General features: G+C 50.6%; 1 protein-coding gene across 1 annotated transcript in view; it reads left to right on the top strand.

The window, feature by feature from the left end:
• The window catches only part of ATP6V0A2 (ATPase H+ transporting V0 subunit a2), a 140,000-nt gene that overhangs the window by 54,842 nt on the left and 59,263 nt on the right, over window positions 1-25,895 (top strand). The window contains exons 7-11 of the mRNA XM_075322668.1: window positions 5,238-5,320; window positions 5,562-5,655; window positions 7,555-7,767; window positions 7,885-8,035; window positions 8,291-8,430. Coding sequence (XP_075178783.1) covers window positions 5,238-5,320; window positions 5,562-5,655; window positions 7,555-7,767; window positions 7,885-8,035; window positions 8,291-8,430 — 681 coding nt within the window. The remainder of the gene's footprint in view (window positions 1-5,237; window positions 5,321-5,561; window positions 5,656-7,554; window positions 7,768-7,884; window positions 8,036-8,290; window positions 8,431-25,895) is intronic.

Here is a 25,895-nt window from a genome sequence, read left to right as displayed (position 1 = left end):
AACTGGGAAGCAGATTTTCTCAGTCGTCAGGGCATGGACGCGGTGGAATGGTCTCTTCACCCAGACGTGTTTCGAGAGATCTGTCGCCGCTGGGGAACGCCGGACGTCGATCTCATGGCGTCACGACACAACAACAAGGTCCCGGCCTTCATGGCACGGTCTCAGGATCACAGAGCTCTGGCAGCGGACGCTTTGGTCCAGGATTGGTCGCAGTTTCGACTGCCATACGTGTTTCCCCCTCTGGCGATGCTGCCCAGGGTACTACGCAAGATCTGGTCCGACTGCCGTCGCGCCATTCTAGTCGCTCCAGACTGGCCGAGGCGGTCGTGGTATCCGGATCTGTGGCATCTCACGGTGGGTCAACCGTGGGCACTTCCAGACCGCCCAGACTTGCTGTCACAAGGCCCGTTTTTCCATCTGAATTCTGTGGCCCTCAACCTGACTGCGTGGCCATTGAGTCCTGGCTCCTAGCGTCTTCAGGGTTATCTCAGGATGTCATTGCCACCATGAGACAAGCCAGGAAACCAACGTCCGCCAAGATCTATCACAGGACTTGGCAAATCTTCTTATCCTGGTGCTCTGTTAACGGTTTTCCTCCATGGCCGTTTGCATTACCCACATTTTTCATTCCTACAATCTGGAATGGACAAGGGTTTGTCCCTCGGCTCTCTCAAGGGCCAAGTGTCGGCGCTCTCCGTGTTTTTTCAAACGCGTCTAGCCAGGCTTCCGCAGGTCCGCACGTTCCTGCAGGGGGTTTGCCACATGGTTCCACCTTACAAACGTCCGTTGGAACCTTGGGATCTTAACAGGGTCCTGACGGCTCTTCAAAAGCCGCCTTTTGAGCCGCTGCGGGATGTCTCTCTCTCCCGTCTTTCTCAGAAGGTGGCCTTCCTGGTGGCAGTCACATCACTTCGCAGAGTGTCTGAGCTTGCAGCGCTGTCATGCAAAGCTCCCTTCCTGGTTTTCCACCAGGATAAGGTAGTTCTGCGTCCTGTCCCGGAATTTCTCCCTAAGGTGGTATCCCCTTTTCATCTAAATCAGGATATCTCCTTGCCTTCCTTTTGCCCTAATCCAATTCACCAGTGTGAAAAGGATTTGCACTCTTTGGATCTAGTGAGAGCACTCCGGGTCTACGTGTCTCGCACGGCGCCCCTGCGCCGTTCAGACGCGCTCTTTGTCCTTGTCGCTGGCCAGCGTAAGGGATCTCAGGCCTCCAAGTCAACCTTGGCTCGGTGGATCAAGGAACCGATTCTCGAGGTCTACCGTACTTCTGGGCTTCCGCTCCCTTCAGGGTTGAAAGCCCATTCTACCAGAGCCGTAGGTGCGTCCTGGGCATTGCGGCACTGGGCGACGGCTCAGCAGGTGTGTCAGGCAGCTACGTGGTCTAGTCTGCACACTTTCACGAAGCACTATCAAGTGCATACCTATGCTTCGGCAAACGCCAGTCTAGGTAGGCGAGTCCTCCAGGCGGCGGTTGCCCACCTGTAAGAGGGGGCCGTTTTCGGCTCTTTTTATTGAGGTATTGCTTTACCCACCCAGGGACTGCTCTTGGACGTCCCAATTGTCTGGGTCTCCCAATGGAGCGACAAAGAAAAAGGGAATTTTGTTTACTTACCGTAAATTCCTTTTCTTCTAGCTCCTAGTGGGAGACCCAGCACCCGCCCCTGTGCCCTTCGGGCTGGTTGTTCTTTTGTGTACACATGTTGTTGATGTTGATTTGTTCTTTTGGTTCATGGTCTTCAGTTCTCCGAATATCCTTCGGATTGAATTTACCCTAGACCAATTTATAAGTTTTCTCCTTCCTGCTTTTGCACCAAACTGAGGAGCCCGTGATCCACGGGAGGGTGTATAGGCAGAGGGGAGGGGTTACACTTTTTTAAAAGTGTAATACTTTGTGTGGCCTCCAGAGGCAGAAGCTATACACCCAATTGTCTGGGTCTCCCAATAGGAGCTAGAAGATAAGGAATTTACGGTAAGTAAACAAAATTCCCTTTTTTTATGTTATACAAAGCGGCCTGCACTCTTTATATACAGCATTCTGGAATGCCGTATATAAGGACTCACTGGTGGTGGCTGCAGCTCATAAGGGAAAAACTGGTGACAGGTTCCCTTTAATAAGGCTGTACAGTGCTAGTAATGTACAGTTAGGACCACTGGACAGTGGAACAAGTTTTGACATTTTAGCTATTTACCAAAGCATATTCAAAATACAGTTAGGCAAATAATATTGACTTAAAGTGCAGACCCCCAGATTTAATTTGAGGGTGTTCACATCTTAAATGGAGTAAGGGTTTAGAATTTACAGCTCTTTAATATCTTGTTGCCTCTTTTTCAAGGGACAAAAAGTAAGTGGACAATTATCTCAGAAGCTCTATAATGGGGCTGCATGGGCTATTCCCTCATTAATCCATCATCAATTAAGCAGGTAAAAGGTCTGGAGCTGATTCCAGGTGTGGAATTTGTATTTGAGAGATGTTACTGTGAACCCACAACACATGGTCAAAGGAGTTCTGAATGGAAAAGAAACAGGCCATCAGTAAGCTGATAAAAAAAAATTAGAAATCCATCAGGGAAATAGCAAAAATGGTAGAGTTGCCAAATCAACAGTTTGGTATGTTCTGCAATAAAAGCGCACTGGTGTGCTCGGGAACTCAAAAATGCTGGGCATCCTTGAAAGACAACAGTGGTGGAAGATCGCAGAATCCTTTCCATGGTGAAGGAAAACCCTTTGCAACATCCACTCAAGTGAAGAAAGTCTCCAGCAAGTAGCTGTTCCAGTATCCATAAAAAGAAGACTTCATGAGTAGACATGGGCAAACCCGCTATGTTCGGCTTCGGCGAGTCTGTAGGAACTTAAAAAAAAAAAAAAAGTCCAGTTCGGGACCAGACTTGAGCCTAACATGAGCCTAAAAGCCGAATTCCACATATGTTTATGAGGACCCAAACGTGTGCTGTAAAATAGTGTTAGTAAGGGCTAGTGGGCTGTAAAGGAAGAAAATTATATTTACCGAATCTCCCGCACAGCTGTCGCACTACTTCCAGGTCCAATTATTAGCTTTCATATATATTCACTGCTTCTCCTGCCCCACCCTCTGTGACGGCGTCTGTGATTGGTTGCAGTCAGACTGTCGGCATGTGTGATTTGGTTGTGGAGTGGAAAAATAAATAATTGGAAAAAAATGCATAGGGTCTCCCATATATTGATACCCAGCACAAATAAAGCAGACGGCTGCTGACTGCAGCACCCAGCTGTGTATCAAAATGCAAGGGACACCATGCGGCTTTTTAAAAAATTATTTAAATTAATCATTTTTAAACGGCGGGAGGTCCCTCTCAAATTTGATAGCCAAGATAAAGCGGACAGCTGGGGGCTGGTATTCTCAGTCTGGGGAGTTCTATGGCTATTGGATAAACATAGCAGCCCACAGCCCCATCCATTAAATGCGCTAATTGTGGCGCTTTATCCTGCTCATGCCGATTGCCGTGGTGCATATTCAACCAAATGCAGCGAGGTTGATTGGACGGTGCTTCACAGTACTGATGGGCAGTGACCCAAACTTACTGAAAATGCAATCCAAGAGTTTTTTTCAGGCAAAGAAGTGGAATATTCGAATGTAATGGTCGAATCAATCATCAGCGCGCAGTTCCATCGAGCATGCGTTATATATGCTTAGGAGGACAAAATGTAATGCAGAAAGACCCATGAACTAGCAACAATTGACATCAGCTGCAGAAAAAGCCTGGCAAAGCATCACAAAGGAGGAAACTCAACGTTTGTTATGGCTATGGCTTCCAGACTTCAGGCAGTCATTGCCTGAAAATGATTTTCTACAAAGTATTAAAAATGAACATTTTATTTTTGGTAAAGATAATTTGTCCTGTTACTTTTGAGCCCCTGAAATGAGGATTTGTAGAAAAATGGTTGAAATTTCTAAACGTTTTCAGGATATTTTTGTTCAACCCCTTTAATTACACCTGAAAGTCTGCACTTGCATTTTAGTTGTTTCTTTTTATATAATATTAGTTGCATGCTGTCCAAATGTTTTTGGACCTAACTGTAGATTCGGTGTGGTCAGGTGACATTGTGGAAGTCACATCTCCAATTGGGGAACATAGAAATACAAGTTTTTATTCCAGTGTTTCTAAGCGACTTGTTTTGTTGCCAGGGACATTCTTATGCCATTCGTAAAAATCACCAAAAGACAGAACACAATTAAACATGTCAAATAGTCCACTAATGGCTTACTGAAGGTCTATCATTCTGATGTAGTGCTGATGTATCTTATTCACCTCAATAGGAGCTAAGCTGCAGCACCTAAGTCCTGCCTCTACACAGTGTACAGAGTTGTGGTGTTCTGCTCCATACACGGTTTGGAACTCTGGCAGCGTCTGGATGAAAGAAGCTGAACAGTGGGAGTTGGACCACCACCGATTTGATATTTGTGCCCTAACACATAAGCCTAGGTCACACGTAGCGACACAGCAGCGATTACGACGATGATCTGACCTTATCAGGATCGCTACTGCGTCGTTAGATGGTAGCTGGTGAGCTGTCAGGCAGATCTCACCAGTGACCAGCCCCCAGCCTGCAGCGACGCGTGGAAGCGATGCTGCGCTTGGTAACTAAGGTAAATATCGGATAACCAAGCAAAGTGCTTCGCTTGGTTACCCGATATTTACCTTGGTTATCAGCGCACATCGCTTAGCGCTGGCTCCCTGCACTCGTAGCCAGAGTACACATCTGGTTAATAAGCAAACCGCTTTGCTTATAGTTACCCGATGTGTACCTTGGATACGTGTGCAGGGAGCAGGCAGCCGGCTTCAAGAAGCTGCAGACGCTGGTAACGAAGGTAAATATCGGGTAACCAAGCCTTTGCTTGGTTACCCGATATTTACTTTGGTTACCAGCGTCCGCAGAAGCCGGCTCCCTGCACATTCAGTTCGTTGCTCTCTCGCTGTCACACACAGCGATGTGTGCTTCATAGCGGGAGAGCAATGACCAAAAAAATGTCCAGGACATTCAGCAACAACCGGGGACCTCACAGCAGGGGCCAGGTCGTTGCTGGATGTCACACACAGCGACATCGCTAGCAAGGTCGCTGCTACGCCATAGAAAATGGTGACTTAGCAGCGACGTCGTCGTCGCTGTCGTTGTGTGTGACATGACCATAATGATAGGGTATCAACATATAAAATTTGGGGTTCTGTGACTCATCATTTGTCTTCTCCATTTATAGGGAGAACCAACTAAATGGTTTGTGTTTTTAATTTCGTATTGGGGAGACCAAATTGGACAAAAAGTTAAGATTATCTGTGACTGGTGAGTAAAATTTCTATGCAAACTGCATGTTACTGATTGTTTTTCTTACTCATTAATATTTTAATAGTAAAGACTGCTATAATACATTTGTGATATACCATTCAGATTTACTTTTAGTGATGCAGATTTATTTAAAAAAAATAAATTCCGTTTTGTACACTAGTTTAGAGCAGTCAGGTGATGAGCACGTATTCTAGTTGTAAATTCTGCTCTACATTTTTATTTTCTTTCTTCTTTTTAGTTACCATTGCCATATGTATCCTTACCCAAACTCTCCTGAAGAACGTCAGGAGATCATGGCTGGGCTGAACACAAGAATTCAAGACCTTCATGCGGTAGGTTTTTCCTATCCTGTAATTTAATGTGATGTCCATTAGTTTTACAATTGTTTGTTGCCACACCATAAACCTATAACTAAGTACATGTTAATCGACAGATCTTGAAATAAAAATATGTTCCACAATTGGATATGTAAAAACAAATGTTCCTGTGCTGAGATAATCTTATAAATGTGTCATGGCTATGTACTGTGTAATGGCTGTGTCTGATCGAACAGGGACATGGTCTGATCATACCGCAGCACCTGGGCAGTGGAGGTAGTAAAAGAGTGTGCAGATATTACAGCATTGGATTGTAGATAATACTTTCTGTGAGGTCAAGAAATTTCCCAGCATGTTTAATAACATGTTTTACCTCACAGGAAGAATGAGCTGCGATCCAGTGCTGTCCTGTTTGTATACACCTTTGCTTCCTCCCTGCTGAGGAGCTGTGGTATGACCAGACCATGTTCCTGTACAGTCAGACATGGCCATTACACAATACATAGCAGGGGCACATATATAAGGTTATCTCTGCACAGGAACATTTGTTTTTTAAAATGTGCTAAATGAAAATGGGACAACCTCTTTAAAGGGAATCTGTCATCAGGTTTTTGCTACCTCATCTGAGAGCAGCATAATGTAGGAAAGGAGACCCTGACTCCAATGATGTATCAGTTATTTTACTGGGTGCAGCGGTTTTGATACACTCAGAGTTTTTATATGTTGCAAAGCTTAGATAGCTAACACAACACCACAGCTGTCTGTGTACATCATCTAAAGCCCGTGAGCTGCTTCTCAGACGAGGGATTGGTGTCGGACCAGGGCTCACATGTTGCTATAGTCCGAGCAGTGATTATTTCCTGGTAATAAAACCTTTATTTCATGTAAACTGCACACAGCCTAATAAGTGACACTTTGCTAAAATCTGTGACTTAAGGGTGCTTTACACACTGCGACATCACTAGCGATATATCGTCGGGGTCATATCGTTAGTGACGCACATCCGTCGTTGGCGACATCGCAGCGTGTGACACCTAGGAGCGACGATCAACGTTCGCAAAAACAGCAAAAATCGTTGATCGTTGACACGTCGCTCCTTTTCATAATATCGTTGGTGGTGTATGCCGCTGGTTTTTCGTCGTTCCTGCGGCATCACACATCGCTATGTGTGACACCGCAGGAACGAGGAACATCTCCTTACCTGCGTCCACCTACAATGAGGAAGCAAGAAGGTGGGCGGCATGTTCCGGCCGCTCATCTCCGCCCCTCCTCTGCTATTGGGCGATCGCTTAGTGATGCTGCTGTGACGCTGAACACACCTCCCACTTAAAGGAGAGGTTGTTCGATGTCTCCAGCGACGTCGCTAAGCAGGTATGTCCGTGTGACGCTGCCGTAGCAATATTGTTCGCTACGGCAACGATCACCCCCATGACGAAACAGCGACGTGGGCGGGTGCTATCGCGCACGACATCGCTAGCGATGTTGCAGTGTGTAAAGCACCCTTTAGACTCTACCTCATACTGTCCTCAGATTACATATCAAAAACCTGCTGAGAGATGATCTTTCACTCAAATCAAAGGGAATCTGTAAAAGACTAATCTAGTTACATGGTTGACAGGTGATACTGGCCATAGGTAAAACTTTTCTATTGCCATTTTCAACTTGTATATAATATATTTCAAGCTCCTTAATTTTTATCAGCACAAGATCAAATTGAACTCCTGATGCTGTAGAGTTGGGCTTTGGTAATCCCAATAGAAAACAGCCTGGCATTATACTGCAGACTATCTTAAAAATCAAGAAATTCTGCCGCACCTTTCTTGAGATTGGATTCTGCCAACAATATATATAACAATATGTCTTTGTTATAAATTGTCTTTACTTTCTGCTCACCGCATTTCCAACTTCATATAGGTGATTAACCAGACAGAAGATTATTTGAAGCAAGTTCTCTTCAAGGCATCGGAGTCTGTCTACAAATGGGTTATTCAGGTCAAGAAGATGAAGGCGATTTACCATGTGCTGAATTTTTGTAGTTTTGATGTGACTAATAAATGCTTAATTGCCGAAGTTTGGTGTCCTCTGGCCGATCTCCAGAACCTCAAAAGAGCTCTTGAGGAAGGCTCGGTAAGATCTTTTGCAATAGATCAAGTTTTAACTTGTTGTAATTCTTTCGATATGTTTGATATTCTGATGAAATCTGTACAGTGGGGGCTTCAATGAATGTCTGTTCTCATCAAACAGAGAAAGAGTGGTGCAACTGTCCCCTCCTTCATAAACCGCATTCCCACCAATGACACCCCTCCAACATTAATACGTACAAACAAATTCACTGTGGGCTTTCAGAACATAGTAGATGCGTATGGTGTGGGGACCTACCGAGAAGTAAATCCAGGTATGTTTCATAGTCAAGACTGTTCAGCTTTTCATTTTTATAACAACTTAAAGGGATGGTCCATTATTTGAAAAAAGGGTCTCCTTTATTTCCACAAACAACCTTACATCCATCTATTGTGTCTAGTACTGCAGATCATCATCATCATCCATGTGAATATGTCTGAGCTGCATTACTAGACACAATCCATGGCAGCTCTGTCATAATATCAGAAGGTAGGTGCAGAACTGACATTTGTGTTTTTCCATATTACAGCTCCCTACACCATTATCACATTTCCATTTCTGTTTGCCGTGATGTTTGGAGATTTTGGACATGGCCTTATGATGTCGCTCTTTGCTTTGGTTCTGGTTCTCTATGAAAACAGTCCAAAATTACAGCGCACACAAGATGAAGTAAGCAGCCGCATTGTAGATTGATGCATCTAAGACTCTCTCTTAAGTATCTTAATTTCATAATCAATAGGTTTTCCTTGAATAAGCTGTTTTCTTTGTCGCTCCATTGGGAGACCCAGACAATTGGGTGTATAGCTTCTGCCTCCGGAGGCCACACAAAGTATTACACTCAAAAGTGTAACCCCTCCCCTCTGCCTATACACCCTCCCGTGCCTCACGGGCTCCTCAGTTTTATGCTTTGTGTAGAAGGAGGCACACATCCACTCACACATCTACATTTTAGTCAGCAGCAGCTGCTGATTGTATCGGTTGGAAGAAAAGAAGGCACCCACGGGGCCCCCGGCATGCTCCCTTCTCACCCCACTAAGTCGGCGGTGCTGTTAAGGTTGAGGTACCCATTGCGGGTACGACAGCCGGAGCCTCATGCCGTGTTTCCTTCTCCATGAAAGTTGCATCTTTAACCTCTCAGGCGTCGGCGTTTTCTTCCTACGCCATGAATGCAGTCCTAGACTCTGCTAGCCGTACAGCGGTGGCATCCGCTAATTCTGTGGCAGTCCGCAGAGCCATGTGGCTGCGCGAATGGAAGGCAGACTCGGCTTCCAAGAGGTTCTTAACCGGTTTGCCGTTTTCTGGCGAGAGATTGTTTGGCGAACGATTGGATGAGATTATTAAGGAATCCAAGGGAAAGGACTCCTCCTTGCCCCAGTCTAAACCTAAGAGACCTCAGCAACGAAAAATACAATCGAGGTTTCGGTCCTTTCGTCCCTCCGCCAAGCCACAGTCCTCTTCGTCCAATAGACAGGACAAAGGCCAGAGGAACTCCTATGCGTGGCGGTCTAAGTCACGCCCCCAAAAGACCGCCGGAGGCATTGCTTCCAAGGCGGCCTCCTCATGACTCACGGCATCCCCGAACCGCATACTCGGTCGGTGGCAGGCTCTCCCGCTTTCGGCTTTCGCGACGCCTGGTGGCCACATGTTCAAGACCGATGGGTGAGAGACATCCTGTCTCACGGTTACAGGATAGAGTTCAGCTCTCGTCCTCCGACTCGTTTCTTCAGAACCTCCCCGCCCCCCGCGCGAGCAGACGCACTTTTTCAAGCAGTGGACGCTCTGAAAAAAGAAGGCGTCGTGACCCCCGTTCCCACTCAGGAACAGGGTCGCGGTTTTTACTCCAACTTATTCGTGGTACCAAAGAAAGACGGATCATTCCGTCCCGTTCTGGACCTCAAATTGCTCAACAAACACGTGAGCACCAGACGATTCCGGATGGAATCTCTCCGCTCGGTCATCGCCTCGATGTCACAAGGAGACTTCCTCGCATCGATCGACATCAAGGATGCCTATCTCCATGTGCCGATCGCACCAGAACATCAACGCTTTTTGCGTTTCGCCATAGGGGACGAACACCTTCAGTTCGTGGCATTGCCCTTCGGCCTGGCGACAGCCCCACGGGTTTTCACCAAAGTCATGGCATCCGTTGTGGCGGTCCTGCATTCTCAGGGGCACTCGGTGATTCCCTACTTGGACGATCTCCTAGTCAGGGCACCTTCTCGGGCGGCGTGTCAACACAGCCTTACCGTCGCTCTGGAGACCCTCCAGCAGTTCGGGTGGCTCATCAACTTCCCAAAATCCAAGTTGACACCGACCCAATCTCTGACCTATCTGGGATGGAGTTTCATACACAGTCAGCGGTAGTCAAGCTACCACTAGACAAACAGCTGTCACTGCAGGCAGGGGTGCAATCTCTGATTCAGACTCAGTCTCACCCCTTGAGACGCCTCATGCACTTCCTGGGGAAGATGGTAGCAGCGATGGAGGCAGTGCCCTTCGCGCAATTCCATCTGCGGCCACTCCAGTGGGACATTCTCCGCAAATGGGACAGGAGGTCGAACTCTCTCGACAGGAACTTGCAACAAAGACGTCCCTTCAGTGGTGGCTTCTTCCCACTTCTCTATCATGGCACGATCTCAAGATCACAGAGCTCTGGCGGCGGATGCATTAGTCCAGGATTGGTCGCAGTTTCGACTGCCTTATGTATTTCCTCCTCTGGCAATGCTGCCCAGAGTACTACGCAAGATCAGGTCCGACTGCCGTCGCGCCATTCTCGTCGCTCCAGACTGGCCGAGGCGGTCATGGTACCCGGATCTGTGGCATCTCACGGTGGGTCAGCCATGGGCGCTGCCAGACCGCCCAGACTTGCTGTCGCAAGGGCCGTTTTTCCATCTGAATTCTGCGGCCCTCAACCTGACTGTGTGGCCATTGAGTCCTGGCTCCTAGCGTCTTCAGGGCTGTCTCAGGATGTCATTGCCACTATGAGACAGGCCAGGAAACCGACGTCCGCCAAGATCTATCACAGGACTTGGCGGATTTTCTTGTCCTGGTGTTCTGATAAAGGTTTTACTCCCTGGCCTTTTGCCTTACCCACTTTTTTTTCCTTCCTTCAATCCGGAATGGATAAGGGGTTGTCACTTAGTTCTCTCAAAGGGCAAGTCTCGGCACTCTCAATATTCTTTCAAAAGCGCCTGGCCAAGCTTCCGCAGGTCCGCACGTTCCTGCAGGGAGTTTGCCACATAGTCCCACCTTACAAGCGCCCGCTTGAACCCTGGGACCTCAACAGGGTGCTAACGGCTCTTCAGAAACCACCTTTCGAGCCGCTGCGGGATGTCTCTTTATCACGTCTTTCGCAGAAGGTGGCATTTCTAGTAGCAGTTACTTCACTCCATAGAGTGTCGGAGCTTGCAGCACTGTCATGCAAAGCCCCCTTCCTGGTTTTTCACCAGGATAAGGTGGTTCTCCGTCCTGTTCCGGAATTTCTCCCTAAGGTGGTATCGCCTTTTCATCTTAATCAGGATATCACCTTACCTTCATTTTGCCCTAATCCAATTCACCGCTTTGAAAAGGATTTGCACTCATTAGATTTAGTGAGAGCACTCCGTTTCTACGTGTCTCGCACAGCGCCCCTGCGTCGTTCAGATGCGCTTTTTGTCCTTGTGGCTGGTCAGCGTAAGGGTTCGCAAGCTTCCAGGTCAACCTTGGCTCGGTGGATCAAGGAACCGATTCTTGAAGCTTACCGTTCTTCGGGGCTTCCGATTCCTTCCGGGCTGAAAGCCCATTCTACCAGAGCCGTAGGGGCGTCCTGGGCATTGCGGCACCGGGCGACGGCTCAGCAGGTGTGTCAGGCAGGTACGTGGTCTAGTCTGCACACTTTCACAAAGCACTATCAAGTGCATGCCTATGCTTCGGCAGATGCCAGTCTAGGTAGGCAGGTCCTTCAGGCGGCGGTGGCCCACCTGTAGGAGGGAGTCGTGTCGGCTCTTGTTATCGAGGTATTCTTTTACCCACCCAGGGACTGCTCTTGGACGTCCCAATTGTCTGGGTCTCCCAATGGAGCGACAAAGAAGAAGGGAATTTTGTTTACTTACCGTAAATTCCTTTTCTTCTAGCTCCTATTGGGAGACCCAGCACCCGCCCCTGTTCCCTTCGGGCTGGTTGTTCTTTTGTGTACACATGTTGTTCATGTTCAATTGTTTCATGGTTTTCAGTTCTCCGAACATCCTTCGGATTGAATTTACCTTTAACCAATTTATAAGTTTCCTCCTTCCTGCTTTTGCACCAAAACTGAGGAGCCCGTGAGGCACGGGAGGGTGTATAGGCAGAAGGGGAGGGGCTTTACACTTTTAAGTGTAATACTTTGTGTGGCCTCCGGAGGCAGAAGCTATACACCCAAATGTCTGGGTCTCCCAATAGGAGCTAGAAGAAAAGGAATTTACGGTAAGTAAACAAAATTCCCTTCTTTTGTTTTCTTAAGAAATATATATATTAAACCGGTTAATTGAATAAAGATTATATATATATATATATATATATATATATATATATATATATATATATATATATATATATATATAATCTCTTTATTCAATTAACCTGTTTATGTCTCCCCTCCCATCCTCCCTGACCAGGGACATTTTTAGATTTTATCATATATGCTCTTATAATGGTTCTATTTTTTTTTTTCTCCTTCGGATATTCATATAATTTTTGCCTCTTTCTTTTTTTTCACGACTTATTTCCCTTATTATGTTCCCCTTTCCATAGAAATTATTTTTATATATTGGACATATTTTTTCAATGGGGCAGAGCTAGAAATAGCAACTTACAATAGCAATATACACTTTGCCTCCCATTAAAGGAGGAGAGGGGTTATAAAACATCAATGCATTCATTTTTTTGTTGTTGCTGATTTCCCTTGTAACTGGAGATTAAATATTAGCCCAAGTTACAGGAGAATTTCAGAGGAAATTTTAGAGTCAATGCTTCCTAATCCTTAAACACCAGCGTAGTTGCCGAGCTGAAATTGAAAGATTAGCATGTTTACCATGTTTATCTTTTTCTTTGGGGAGTCTGGCTGAGTCTGACAGCCAGCTCCCCTCCACAACAGCTACATGATCTTGTGTAAGCTAATTAGACTGCTGTGACGTTTTTAGGGTAAGTTCACACAATGCGTTTTTCGCGGCGTTTTTGCGCGTTTTTCGGGTGCGTTTTTGCCCAGAAAACTGCATGACTTTGCTTCCCCCAGCAAAGTCTATGAGTTTTCATTTTTGCTGTCTGCACACAGCGTTTTTTTTCAGCTGCATTTTTGTGGTGACCACAAAAATGCAGCATGTCAATTATTCCCGCGTTTTTCACGGCGTTTTTCATCCATTGAGTGCAATGGGATGTTGAAAGACGCAATGAGAAACGCAAATTGTTATTATAGCTGCGTTTTGGTGCGTTTTGTTGCGTTTCTAAGACCAAAAACGCAGCTTTAGGCCCCCTTCACACGTCCGTGAAACACGTGCGTGTTTGTTCCGTTTCCGTATATACCGGAGACACGGACAAACATGCACCAATGTTAATCTATGATTGTGGTCACACGTGCGTTATTTCATTATGTCCATGTGTGCGTGTCCGTGAGCCGTATGTGTTTGCGTTTTGCACGGATGCATGTCTGTTATCTGCACGGAGCACGCACAGGTGGACACAATGAAAGTCTATGGGTATGTGCACACACGTTAGTAAACACGTATGCATCTACCTATAGTCCGTGTCCGTTTGGTGTTTTTATTTCTAGTGATGTCGGCCATTCTTTCTATTTCTGTGTATGTCGGTCAATCTCCCTGAGTCCGTCGGTCGGTCTCTGTCTCTCTGTCGGTCTCTCGGTCTGTCTGTCCCTCTCTCACAGTCTGTCGGTCAGTTTCCCCCCCCTCTCTCATACTTGCCGTTCCCCGATCACTGGCGCGGCGCTGCACGGCATTCACACTGCTGCGGCGGCTTTTACTATTTTGAAAAAGCCGGCTGCTCATTAAACAATCTCGTATTCCCTGCTTTCCCTGCCCACCGGCGCCTATGATTGGTTGCAGTGAGACACGCCCCCACGCTGAGTGACAGGTGTCTCACTGCACCCAATCACAGCAGCCGGTGGGCGTGTCTATACTGTGCAGTAAAATAAAATAAATAAATAAATAATTAAAAAAAACGGCGTGCGGTCCCCCCCCCCCAATTTTAATGCCAGCCAGATAAAGCCATACGGCTGAAGGCTGGTATTCTCAGGATGGGGAGCTCCATGTTATGGGGAGCCCCCCACCCTAACAATATCAGTCAGCAGCCGCCCAGAATTGCCGCATACATTAGATGCGACAGTTCTGGGACAGTACCCGGCTCTTCCCGATTTGCCCTGGTGCTTTGGCAAATCGGGGTAATAAGGAGTTAATGGCAGCCCATAGCTGCCGCTAAATCCTAGATTAATCATGTCAGGTGTCTCCCTGAGATTCCTTTCATGATTAATCTGTAAGTTACAGTAAATAAACACACACACCAGAAAAAATCCTTTCTCTATCGTTTCATTGGGGGACACAGGACCATGGGTTATGCTGCTGTCACTAGGAGGCTGACACTAAGTAAACATAAAAAAGTTAGCTCCTCCCTAGCAGTATACACCCCGAGCCGGAGGCGGGCTCAGATCAGTTTTAGCTTAGTGTCGTAGGAGGCTGATGTGGGCCGTCTCGGCCCCCCTCAGCCATGTATGTTTTTGCGCTTTTTTCTTTTATTTCGGCGCCGCTCATCACTCTCATACCTGTGGTCTTTTTCTCTGCAGGTATTCGCTTCACTCATCCTCCGCAGCCCTGTGGGTACCACTCCCCAGGGTCGCAGGGGCTTGAGACTTCGGGCCCTCTCCCCCGTCCGTCCCCGTGGTACCACTCCCGGGGGTGCGCGTGTGGGCAGGTTGTTTGGTGGGCACCCCTGATTCGCCCTGCGGTATCACCCCAAAGGGCGTACAGGGGAGTACAGCAGGGATGGAACCTTCTCCTGAAAGGGGGCTGCTACCCCCATCATGATGTCCACTACCCTGCCTCAGCACGCTCTCCCCCGGAGCCTTCCTGGACGAGCAGCGCTGTACACAGGCAGGGCCAGGGAGCCCTGCCTGCACCGCATCCATCGCTGGGCCGGCGCCGCCGATTGCAGGTAGGACCAACCTTTCCTGCACTTTCCCCCGGCCCTCTCCATAAATTTAGTCCCCGGTCTCGGCCTAGTCGCTCCTGCGTCCTAGCCACGCCCCCGCTGCAGCGCTATTGGCCGATGGTCGTCTCCCTCTGTATCCTCCCACTGCTCTGCCTTCTGGCTGATGGTGGGGGCTGTAAATCCTCCGGTTTTTCGCGCCGGAATCCTGCTCCTCCCCCAGCCTCCTCCAGCGTCCCCTCGCCATTTTAGCCTGTCTCTGGTCCCCTGAGGCTGCAGCGCGCCGGCATTCTGACTCTGCTGGCCAGCTCTCCTGGACTTCCCCTTCTGGACTGGTGGGCAGCACGCAGGACCTGGGTAAGCTCTGCTCCTAAGGAGTAGCCCTAACTAGGCAGCATTCTCTGAGTTTAGGGACGAGTTAACCCTCTCCTGTCTCCTTCCTAGCAGCCACCAGGGAGAGTACCTGTTTTCACCATGCCTAAGGCTAAGCCCACCCAATCCAAGCAGGACCCCTTTGCACTATTTTTTGCATGCTCCTCCTGCAAGTCCAAGTTTTTCCAGGGTCAGGACGCCCCACTATGCTCCGTCTGTTCTACAGACGCGCAGCCTCCGCAGGACTCCGCGGCCGACGCTTCTGATACCGCAGACGCCACAGCGCCATATGCTGCAGGGCCCTGCGTCCCACCCCCCCCGACTGGCTAGCGTCCCTGTCCCAGTCCGTAGATTCCCTCTCTGAGGCTTCTCGGACCATCGCGCAAGCTCTGCACCTGCTGCCGTCGCTCGCCCATATTCCCGCAGACCCGGCGCAATCGCCTCCGGAGCAGATGAGCCCCGTTGCAGGGTCCTCCTCTGCTGCTCAGAAACGGACCCGCCAGGTCTCGTCCTCAGACTCTTCCCAGGTTTCACCTTCATCCCCAGGTCCAGACCGTCAGTCCTCCAGGGAGGCTTCTGACTGCTCCGATGATGATTCCGATGCGGCACCCCTGCAGGACTCAGAGCAGGCGGCTGATATTCGGCGCATGGTGAATAGCCTGATAGAAGCAGTAAACCAGACCTTGAAGGTACAGGTGGACCCCGTCTCCTCCCAGAGCACCCAGGTCTCGTTTAAGCGGGTGAAGCGGGCCCAGAACACATTCAGCGGACATCCAGAATTCGCTGAGTTACTGCGCAGCCACAGGCAACAGCCGGACAGGGTATTTACCAGCGGTAAGTCCATCGATTTGCATTATCCCTTTCCTGAGGGTCTTCGAAAGGATTGGGCAGGCTCCCCTGTGGTCGACCCCCTAATCTCCCGCCTGTCTTCTCACACAGTCCTTCCACTCACTAACGGTACGTCTCTCAAGGACCCTACGGACCGTACTATTGACAGGTTGGCCCGTTCCGCCTTCGAGGCAGCGGGCACATCCCTCTCTCCGGCCTTTGCCTCGGTTTGGGTTGCGAAGGCCCTGATGTCCTGGGCGGACACGCTACGCTGCGGTCTCCGCGCCATTCCTGCCAATCCGGACCTGGTTCCCATCGCCTCGCAGATTTCCCTCGCGTGTGAGTACTTGCTCAATGCAGCCCTGGCGTCTGCAAGTTGCGCGACCCAGGCCGCCAGCAACAATGTAGCCATCCGTCGAGCCCTTTGGCTCCGGTCCTGGAACGCGGATGCGGCCTCTAAGAAGTCACTAACTTCCCTGCCCTTCCTAGGGGATTTTCTCTTCGGAGATAGGCTGGACCAGTTGATCTCCGATGCAACGGGAGGAAAGAGTACATCTCTCCCCCAATTGCGCCCCAAGCGCTTCCAGAATCGGCGCCCCACCGCTCGTTTCCGGCCCTTTCTCAGCTTCAACTCCAATCCCCAGCCGCGGAAAAGCCGCTCTCCTCCGAGAGACAGGAAGACCCCGTCATTCAAGACCAATCCCGCCTGGCGTTCACGCCCCCGCCAGTCCACGAGATCCTCTTCTGGTTACCGCCGACGTTCCTCCAAGTGACTCGCGGTCGGCGCGCAACAACGCCAGACTTGTGGGAGGGCGTCTGTCTCGTTTTCAGCATGTGTGGATCCCCCTGACCGCCGATGCCTGGGTCAGAGAGATCATCACATCAGGCTACAAAATAGAATTCGAAGCAAAGCCACCGAGACGTTTTTTCCTATCGCGCCCTCCCAGTCTCCCGCGCGGGCTCGCGCGTTCTTTCACTCCATAGACTCCCTCCTCCGAGCCGGAGTCGTGGTACCAGTCCCTCCCGCAGAGCGTTTCAAGGGGTTCTATTCCAACCTTTTCGTGGTCCCCAAAAAGGACGGCTCTGTCCGTCCCGTCCTCGACCTAAAGCTTCTAAACAGGTCGGTGAGGCCTCGGCCGTTTCGAATGGAGTCACTCCGGTCCGTCATCGCGTCCATGGAGGTAGGCGAATTCCTGGCATCGCTGGATATTCAAGACGCCTATCTTCACGTCCCGATAGCCACCTCTCACCAACAGTTCCTCCGCTTTGCGATAGCGGAAGATCACTTCCAGTTCACGGCTCTTCCCTTCGGCCTCGCATCCGCACCCAGGGTCTTTACGAAGATCATGGCTGCTGCCATGTCCGTCCTGCATTCCAGGGGTGTCATGGTCATCCCGTACTTGGACGATATGTTGATAAAGGGCTCTTCCTTCGAGGACTGTCGTCTTGGGGTTCAGGTCACAATCGACACCCTTTTACGGTTAGGGTGGCTGATAAATCGGAAGAAGTCCTCTCTGACCCCGGCCCGTCGGATCACCTTTTTAGGCATGGTATTCGATACCATCCAAGGTCGAGTTTTCCTCACACAGGAGAAGATGTCTTCCCTACAACGAGGCCTCCGCGCTCTCCGGCGTCAGCGCCAAGTTTCCATCAGGTTCGGCATGCGAGTCCTCGGTCGTATGGTGGCGGCGAAGGAAGCGGTACCCTTTGCACAGTTCCATCTCCGGCCCCTCCAGCTGGCCTTGCTGAAGAAGTGGGACAGATCTCCCTTTTCTCTGGACCGCAGGTTTCATCTTTCGCCGGAGACCCGCCACTCCCTCCGTTGGTGGCTCAATCAACGCAACCTCGCATCAGGAAGGTCTTTCCTCCCGCTCCACTGGAAGATAGTGACCACCGACGCCAGTCTCCAGGGCTGGGGAGCAGTGTTTCGGCATCACACAGCGCAGGGCCGATGGTCACCGAGGGAGAGTTGTTTCCAGATCAACATTTTGGAGATAAGAGCCATCCGGCTAGCCTTGCAGCAGTTTCGACACCTAGTACACGGTTGCCCGGTCAGGATCCAGTCGGACAATGCGACGGCGGTGGCGTACATCAACCACCAAGGCGGCACAAGAAGTGTCGGGGCAATGCGAGAAGTCAAGAAGATTTTGCAATGGGCCGAGTGTCATCACTCCCTGATCTCAGCGGTACACATCCCAGGCGTGGACAATTGGGCGGCGGACTTCCTCAGCAGGGAAGGCCTCGCCTCCGGAGAATGGTCCCTCAACCGGGAAGTCTTCAACCAGATCTGCGACAGATGGGGAGTTCCGGACGTGGACCTAATGGCCTCCCGGTTCAACCGTCATGTTCCGCAGTTTGTAGCGCGGTGCCGCGACCGCTTGGCTTTAGGAGTCGACGCCCTCACCCTGTCATGGAGCCAGTTCAGTCTCCCGTACATCTTCCCTCCGCTCCCTCTAATTCCGAGGGTCCTCAAGAAGATCAAGGCGGAAGGAATACCGGTCATCCTAGTGGCTCCGGACTGGCCCAGGCGAGCATGGTTCACGGAACTAACTCAGCTCCTCGCAGACGCTCCGTGGCGCCTTCCAGACCGTCCAGATCTCCTGCAGCAGGGACCTCTTTTCCATCAGAACTCACAGGTCCTAAATTTGACGGCTTGGCCGTTGAATCCTGGGTTCTAGCTAAGGCTGGTTTTTCCTCAAGAGTGATTCAGACAATGATTAGGGCCAGGAAGCCATCTTCATCAAAAATTTACTACCGCACGTGGAAGGTTTTCTTCAGGTGGTGTGAAGAGCATAATATTTCTTCTCCTCTCGCCTTCTCCCTTCCTTCCCTATTGGCATTCTTGCAGTCAGGCCTAGATGCGGGTCTCTCGCTCGCAACACTAAAGGGCCAGATATCGGCGTTATCAATCCTGTTTCAGAAGCCACTGGCCGCTCGTTCACAGGTTAAGACCTTCATCCAGGGAGTGGCCCACCTGGCACCGCCGTACCGTCGGCCTCTAGAGCCGTGGGACCTTAATCTAGTCCTAGGGTCACTTCAGGGCCCCCCATTCGAGCCCTTGCGAGAATCTTCCCTTTCTCACCTGTCTTGGAAGGTGGTGTTTCTCGTTGCCATCACTTCTATTCGCAGGACGTCAGAGCTGGCAGCTCTCTCTTGTCGTTCCCCCTTTTTGATTTTTCACCAGGACAAAGCGGTTCTCCGGCCAGATCCCGCTTTTCTCCCAAAGGTGGTCTCCCCGTTCCATCTTAACGAAGAAATCGTTCTTCCGTCCTTCTGTCCTGGCCCCTCTCACAGCTTGGAGAGGTCCTTGCACACCCTGGACCTAGTGCGTGCACTTAGAATTTATGTCTCCAGAACCGCGCCGTTCCGTAAGTCAGATGGTCTGTTTGTCCTCCCTTCTGGTCCCAAGAGGGGTGAATCGGCATCCAAGGCCACAATTGCCAGATGGATCCGTTCCGCCATATCAGAGGCCTATCGGATTCGGGACAAGTCTCCGCCGCGGGGGGTAAGGGCGCACTCTACCCGTGCAGTGGGAGCCTCTTGGGCGATTAGGCATCAGGCGTCGGCCGACCAGGTCTGCAAGGCCGCCACCTGGTCTAGCCTGCACACCTTTACTAGGTTCTACCAGGTTCACACCCAAGCATCGGCAGATGCTAGTTTTGGGAGAAAGGTCTTGCAGGCAGCAGTTGCACACCTGTAATAGGGTGGCAGCATTCAATTATAGTGCAAGCCCGCCGAGGGAGGTTGTTGTTTTCTTCCTATCTGCGGGTTTTCGGTATTCCCACCCAGGGACTGCTTTTGGACGTCCCATGGTCCTGTGTCCCCCAATGAAACGATAGAGAAAGTTGGATTTTTGTGTATTCACCGTAAAATCTCTTTCTCTGAGTCTTCATTGGGGGACACAGCACCCACCCTGCTTGGTTTTTTGGTTGTTCAATTGCATTTGCCTGCTATTTTTCAGCGGTCTTATGTTCATAGACCTCTTGTTTGCACGGCTGCATTGTTTTAGTTACAACTTGTTTTTATGTATGGTGATTCTGGTACTCCTCCTACTGCTTGTGCACCAACTGATCTGAGCCCGCCTCCGGCTCGGGGTGTATACTGCTAGGGAGGAGCTAACTTTTTTATGTTTACTTAGTGTCAGCCTCCTAGTGACAGCAGCATAACCCATGGTCCTGTGTCCCCCAATGAAGACTCAGAGAAAGAGATTTTACGGGGAGTACACAAAAATCCTACTTTATTAGAAATAAAAAACACAAACATATACCCTGGTTCAACAATTTAATCAGCCCGAAAAAGCCCTCCATGTCCGGCGGAATCCAGGATGGTCCAGCGTCGCATCCAGCTCTGCTGCATGGAGGTGACAGGAGCTGCAGCACACACCGCTGCTCCTGTCAGCTCCACGCAGCAAATGAACACAGACGCGCGATCAGCTGAGCTGTCACTGAGGTTACCCGCTGTCACTGGATCCAGCGTTGACAGCAGGTAACCTCAGTGACAGCTCAGCTGATCGCGCGGCACTCTTCATTTGCCGCGTGGAGCTGTCAGGAGCGGCGGTGTCTTCTGCAGCTCCTGTCACCTCCATGCAGCAGAGCTGGAAGCGACGCTGGACCATCCTGGAGTACGCCGGACATGGAGGGCTTTTTCGGGCTGATTAAATTGTTGAACCAGGGTATATGTTTGTGTTTTTTATTTCTAGTAAAAGATTTTTCTGGTGTGTGTGTGTTTATTTACTGTCACTTACAGATTAATCATGGAAGGTATCTCGGGGAGACGCCTGACATGATTAATCTAGGATTTAGTGGCAGCTATGGGCTGCCATTAACTCCTTATTACCCCGATTTGCCAAAGCACCAGGGCAAATCGGGAAGAGACGGGTACTGTCCCAGAACTGTCGCATCTAATGTATGCGGCAATTCTGGGCGGCTGCTAACTGATATTGTTAGGGTTGGGGGCTCCTTCAGCCGTATGGCTTTATCTGGCTGGCATTAAAATTGGGGGGGGGGGGACCGCACGCCGGTTTTTTTAATTATTTATTTATTTATTTTACTGCACAGTATAGACACGCCCACCGGCTGCTGTGATTGGGTGCAGTGAGACACCTGTCACTCAGCGTGGGGGCGTGTCTCACTGCAACCAATCATAGGCGCCGGTGGGCGGGGAAAGCAGGGAATACGAGATTGTTTAATGAGCGGCCGGCTTTTTCAAAATAGTAAAAGCCGCCGCAGCAGTGTGAATGCCGTGCAGCGCCGCATCGGGGATCGGTGAGTATGAGAGAGGGGGGGAAACTTCAGTCACTCGGGGGATTAGCGGTCACCGGTGAATCCTTCACAGGTGACCGCTAATCAGTAGTACTCGACACAGACAGAGCCGCGGTATGAGGATGAAGTCGGGTGAAGTTCACCCGAGTTCATTCTCATCGCGCAACTCTGTCGGCTGTCAGCCGACATTTATAAACGACATTGTGCATCACACACACGGACATTCCACACGGACATTCCACGTACACATACACGTTAATTCCACACGCACACACACGGACGTTCTACACACAAACACGGCTAGCATACGCAATTCACACAGATGCCACACGGACCATAAAAACGGACACAAAAACTGGATACGGACCCGAAAAACGGCCCGTAACACACGTGCGTGTTTTTCACGGACGTGTGAAGGGGGCCATAAACGCAGGAGGTGGGTAGTAAAGTGACATGTACAGGAAGAGGATTCCTTCTGTCAGTAAATACAGAAACGTGAATCCTCCCGGTACCGTCACCGCCGCTTCCACCTCCAGTCCTGTGCATGTCTGCTGCCATGCGGCGCCATGTCTGGGCGGGAGGTGGAGGCAGCTGCGAAATCAAAAGTGAGCAGTAGAAAAAAAAAATGTCATACTCGCCTGTCTGCAGACTCCCGGTGTCATGTCCGCTCCGGCTGTGTGCAGTCTCCCCGGGTACGTATGCCTGTAGGACCTGGCGATGGATCACCTGATTCAGTCACCTGACACGTCAGCTGATCGTAAGTCTCGGGGTGACGCTGGCACCCGGCCGGCTTCACCTATCAGCTGATGCCGTTAGGAGACTTCATCCCTGATTACCGGCAGCTCCTGCAGCGATCAGACGAGATCAGACTCCGCTCCAGGAGCTGCCGGTAATCAGCACATAAGTGAGTATTTTTTTTTTTGCACTGATGCACCAGCTGATTGTATAAACGGCTTTTATACAATCAGCTGCTGTGTCATGTGATTCACATCCTTGATCCTGACACATCATCTGATCGCTTTGCCTTCCAGCAAACCGATCAGATGATATTGGATCCGGATTGGACGGCACGGGACCCTTGACCCAGGATTACTGTGGAGGGGGGTTCTTTATTTCAATAAAGATGGAATCACTAATTGTGTTGTGTTTTATTTCTAATAAAAATATTTTTCTGTGTGTTGTGTTTTTTTTTTATCTTTACTATAAGTTCATGGTGGCCATGTCTAATATTGGCGTGACACCATGAATTTCGGGCTTAGGGCCAGCTGATAATATAAAGCTAGCCCTAACCCCATTTTCTTTTTCGCTCCTAATTGGGAGACCCAGACAGTGTGACAGTGGGTGTATAGCTACTGCCCTCTGGAGGCCGCACAAAGAACTACACTTAAAAGTGTAAGGCCCCTCCCCTTCTGGCTATACACCCTCCCGTAGGAGTACAGATTCCTCAGTTTTAGCTTTGTGCGCAAGGAGGTCAGACACGCACGCATAGCTCCATTGTTTTTAGTCAGCAGCAGCTGCTGACTATGTCGGATGGAAGAAAAGAGGGCCCATACAGGGCTCCCAGCATGCTCCCTTCTCACCCCACTGTATGTCGGAGGTGTTTGTAAGGTTGAGGTACCCATTGCGGGTACGGCGGCAGGAGCCCACATGCTGATTCCTTCCCCATCCCTTTTTACAGGGCTCTGGGTGAAGTGGGATTTACTGGTCTCCAGGCACTGAGACCGTGCTCCATCTACAGCCCCTGGAGAAGATGCTGGATGGAGCGGAGTACATCAGGGACATGGCCCTGCTTCCTCAAGGTACTCTGTGTCCCCGTGCAGGCGCTCACACCGCAGCATGCTGGGTGTTGTAGTGCGCCGGGGGACAGCAGCGCTACGGCGCTTGTGCCATGGCCTCATTCAGCTTCGCTGAAGCAGGCACACTTATAGGAATCGGTCGCGCCGGCCGCTGGGACTGCGGCGCGGCTGGCACTTGTGGTGCGCCGGGGACTTCAGCGCGGCCCGCGCTTTTACGGCGGCCGCGCTGATAACTCGAGTCCCCGGCTTTTGCGGCCTGCTTCCGTTCGTTCCCGCCCCCGGACCTGCCAGTCAGGAGAGGGGCGGGACGCTGGCCACGTCTAGGAATCGGTCACGCCGGCCGCTGGGACTGCGGCGCGGCTGGCACTTGTGGTGCGCCGGGGACTTCAGCGCGGCCCGCGCTTTTACGGCGGCCGCGCTGATAACTCAAGTCCCCGGCTTTTGCGGCCTGCTTCCGTTCGTTCCCGCCCCCAGACCTGCCAGTCAGGAGAGGGGCGGGACGCTGGCCAGTGCATCAGCGCCGAGGGCTGGAGTCGTTTTTACATACTCCAGCCCTCACAATCGGCACAGAGGGGACACTGTTTCCCGCACTTTTGTTTGGGAACTCCCACGGACCGCCCCTCTCCACAGACGCCGGCAGCCATTCCTGCTGACACGCTGCGCTGCAGAGGGGAGCCGGGGAGACCCAGACAAGGAATTCTGCAGCCTCTTACCCGCTATTCAGCGGGCGGTAAGCAGCCCTCAGGGCTCACCCCCTCTTGTGCCAGTAGTATTCTTAGTATTTTGTTTCTACAAATACTTTGTATTGCATAGCGCTGGTCGCCCTTTGGCTATAGACTCTCTCACATTGCAGAGAGCCAGCAGCATGTCGCCCGTAAAACGCAAGGGTGCCAAGGCGCAGACATTATATGCTTCCTGCACCGCATGTGGGACTTTTCTACCGGCAGGCTCCACGGACCCCCATTGTGTGCAGTGCTCGGCCCCTGCGGCGCTTGCACAGTCGGGACCTCTGCTGGACGTGACCCAGGGTGTACCACCTGTGAATGCTGTCCAGGTGACAGGAACTGAGTTTGCAGCTTTTGCTGACAGAATGTCTCTCACTATGTCACAAATTCTTGACACATTGCGAGCTAGGCCTGTACTTCAGGCCACGGACACTGTGCAATCATTGCCCCCTGGTCCCCCTCAGCTCCAAGCTCCGGACGGGCATATACACCTCAGGGTGAAGACTCTGACTCGGACGATGGCCCCGGGCAGCCTAAGCGGGCTCGCTATGACGGGCCTTCACATTCATCTCAATGGTCAGGATCCCAGCGAGATGAATCTATGGGTGATGAGGCGGACGTAACTGATCAGGATTCTGATCCTGGGACCGCTCTCAATCTAGATACACCAGATGGTGACGCCATAGTTAATGATCTTATATTTAACATCAATAAGATGTTAAATATTTCCCCACCAGCTCCTCTTGTGGAGGAGTCAGCTTCGCAGCACGAGAGAATCCATTTCAGATACCCTAAGCGTACTTTAAGCACTTTTCTGGACCACGCTGACTTTAGAGACGCAATCCAGAAACCCCACGCTTATCCTGAAAGGCGTTTTCCTAAACGGCTTAAAGATACACGCTATCCTTTTCCCCCTGAGGTGGTCAAGGGTTGGACCCAGTGTCCAAAAGTGGATCCTCCAATTTCCAGGCTTGCAGCTAGATCCTTGGTTGCGGTTGAAGATGGAGCGGCACTTAAAGATGCCACTGACAGGCAGATGGAGCTCTGGCTGAAATCCATCTATGAAGCGATTGGAGCGTCATTAGCGCCTTCTTTTGCAGCCGTATGGGCACTCCAAGCTATCTCAGCCGGGCTTGCGCGAGTTGACTCCGTCACACGTGCATTTGCCCCGCAGGTAGCACCATTGACCTCGCAAATGGCGGCATTCGCGTCGTACGCGATTAATGCTGTTCTTGACGCTACAAGCCGCACGGCAGTGGCGTCAGCCAACTCCGTTGTTTTGCGTAGGGCCCTGTGGTTGAGACATTGGAAAGCAGATTCTCATTCCAAGAAGTGCTTAACCAATTTGCCTTTTTCTCGTGACCGATTGTTTGGAGAGCGTTTGGATGAAATCATCAAACACTCCAAGGGTAAGGACTCATCCTTACCGCAACACAGACAAAACAGACCCCAACAGAGGAAGGGTCAGTCTGGTTATCGGTCCTTTCGAGGACCGGGCAGGTCCCAATTCGCCTCGTCAAAAAAGACTCAAAAAGACCAGAGACGCTCAGATTCTTGGAGGTCTCAGTCACGCCCAAAAAGGACAGCCGGAGGAACCGTTGCCAAGACGGCGTCCTCCTGACTTGCGGTCTCCGATTCCCACACCCGCGGTCGGTGGGAGGCTTTCCCACTTTGGCGACATCTGGCTGTCACACGTCAAAGACCGTTGGGTGAGGGATATTCTGTCTCACGGGTACAGGATAGAGTTCAGTTCTCGTCCGCCAACTCGTTTCTTCAGAACTTCTCCACCACCAGACCGAGCCGATGCTCTGTTCCAGGCGGTGGCCGCTCTAAAGGCGGAAGGAGTGGTGACCTCCGTCCCTCTTCAGGAACAAGGTCACGGTTTTTACTCCAATCTGTTTGTGGTCCCAAAAAAGGACGGATCGTATCGGCCCGTCCTGGATCTAAAGTTGCTCAACAGACACGTAAAAGTCAGGAGGTTCCGG

The sequence above is a fragment of the Anomaloglossus baeobatrachus genome, chromosome 1 (assembly GCF_048569485.1).
Source record: "Anomaloglossus baeobatrachus isolate aAnoBae1 chromosome 1, aAnoBae1.hap1, whole genome shotgun sequence".
NCBI lineage: Eukaryota > Metazoa > Chordata > Amphibia > Anura > Aromobatidae > Anomaloglossus > Anomaloglossus baeobatrachus.
Note: the sequence above shows the minus strand (reverse complement) of the source record. Positions and strands in the feature narration are given on the sequence as shown.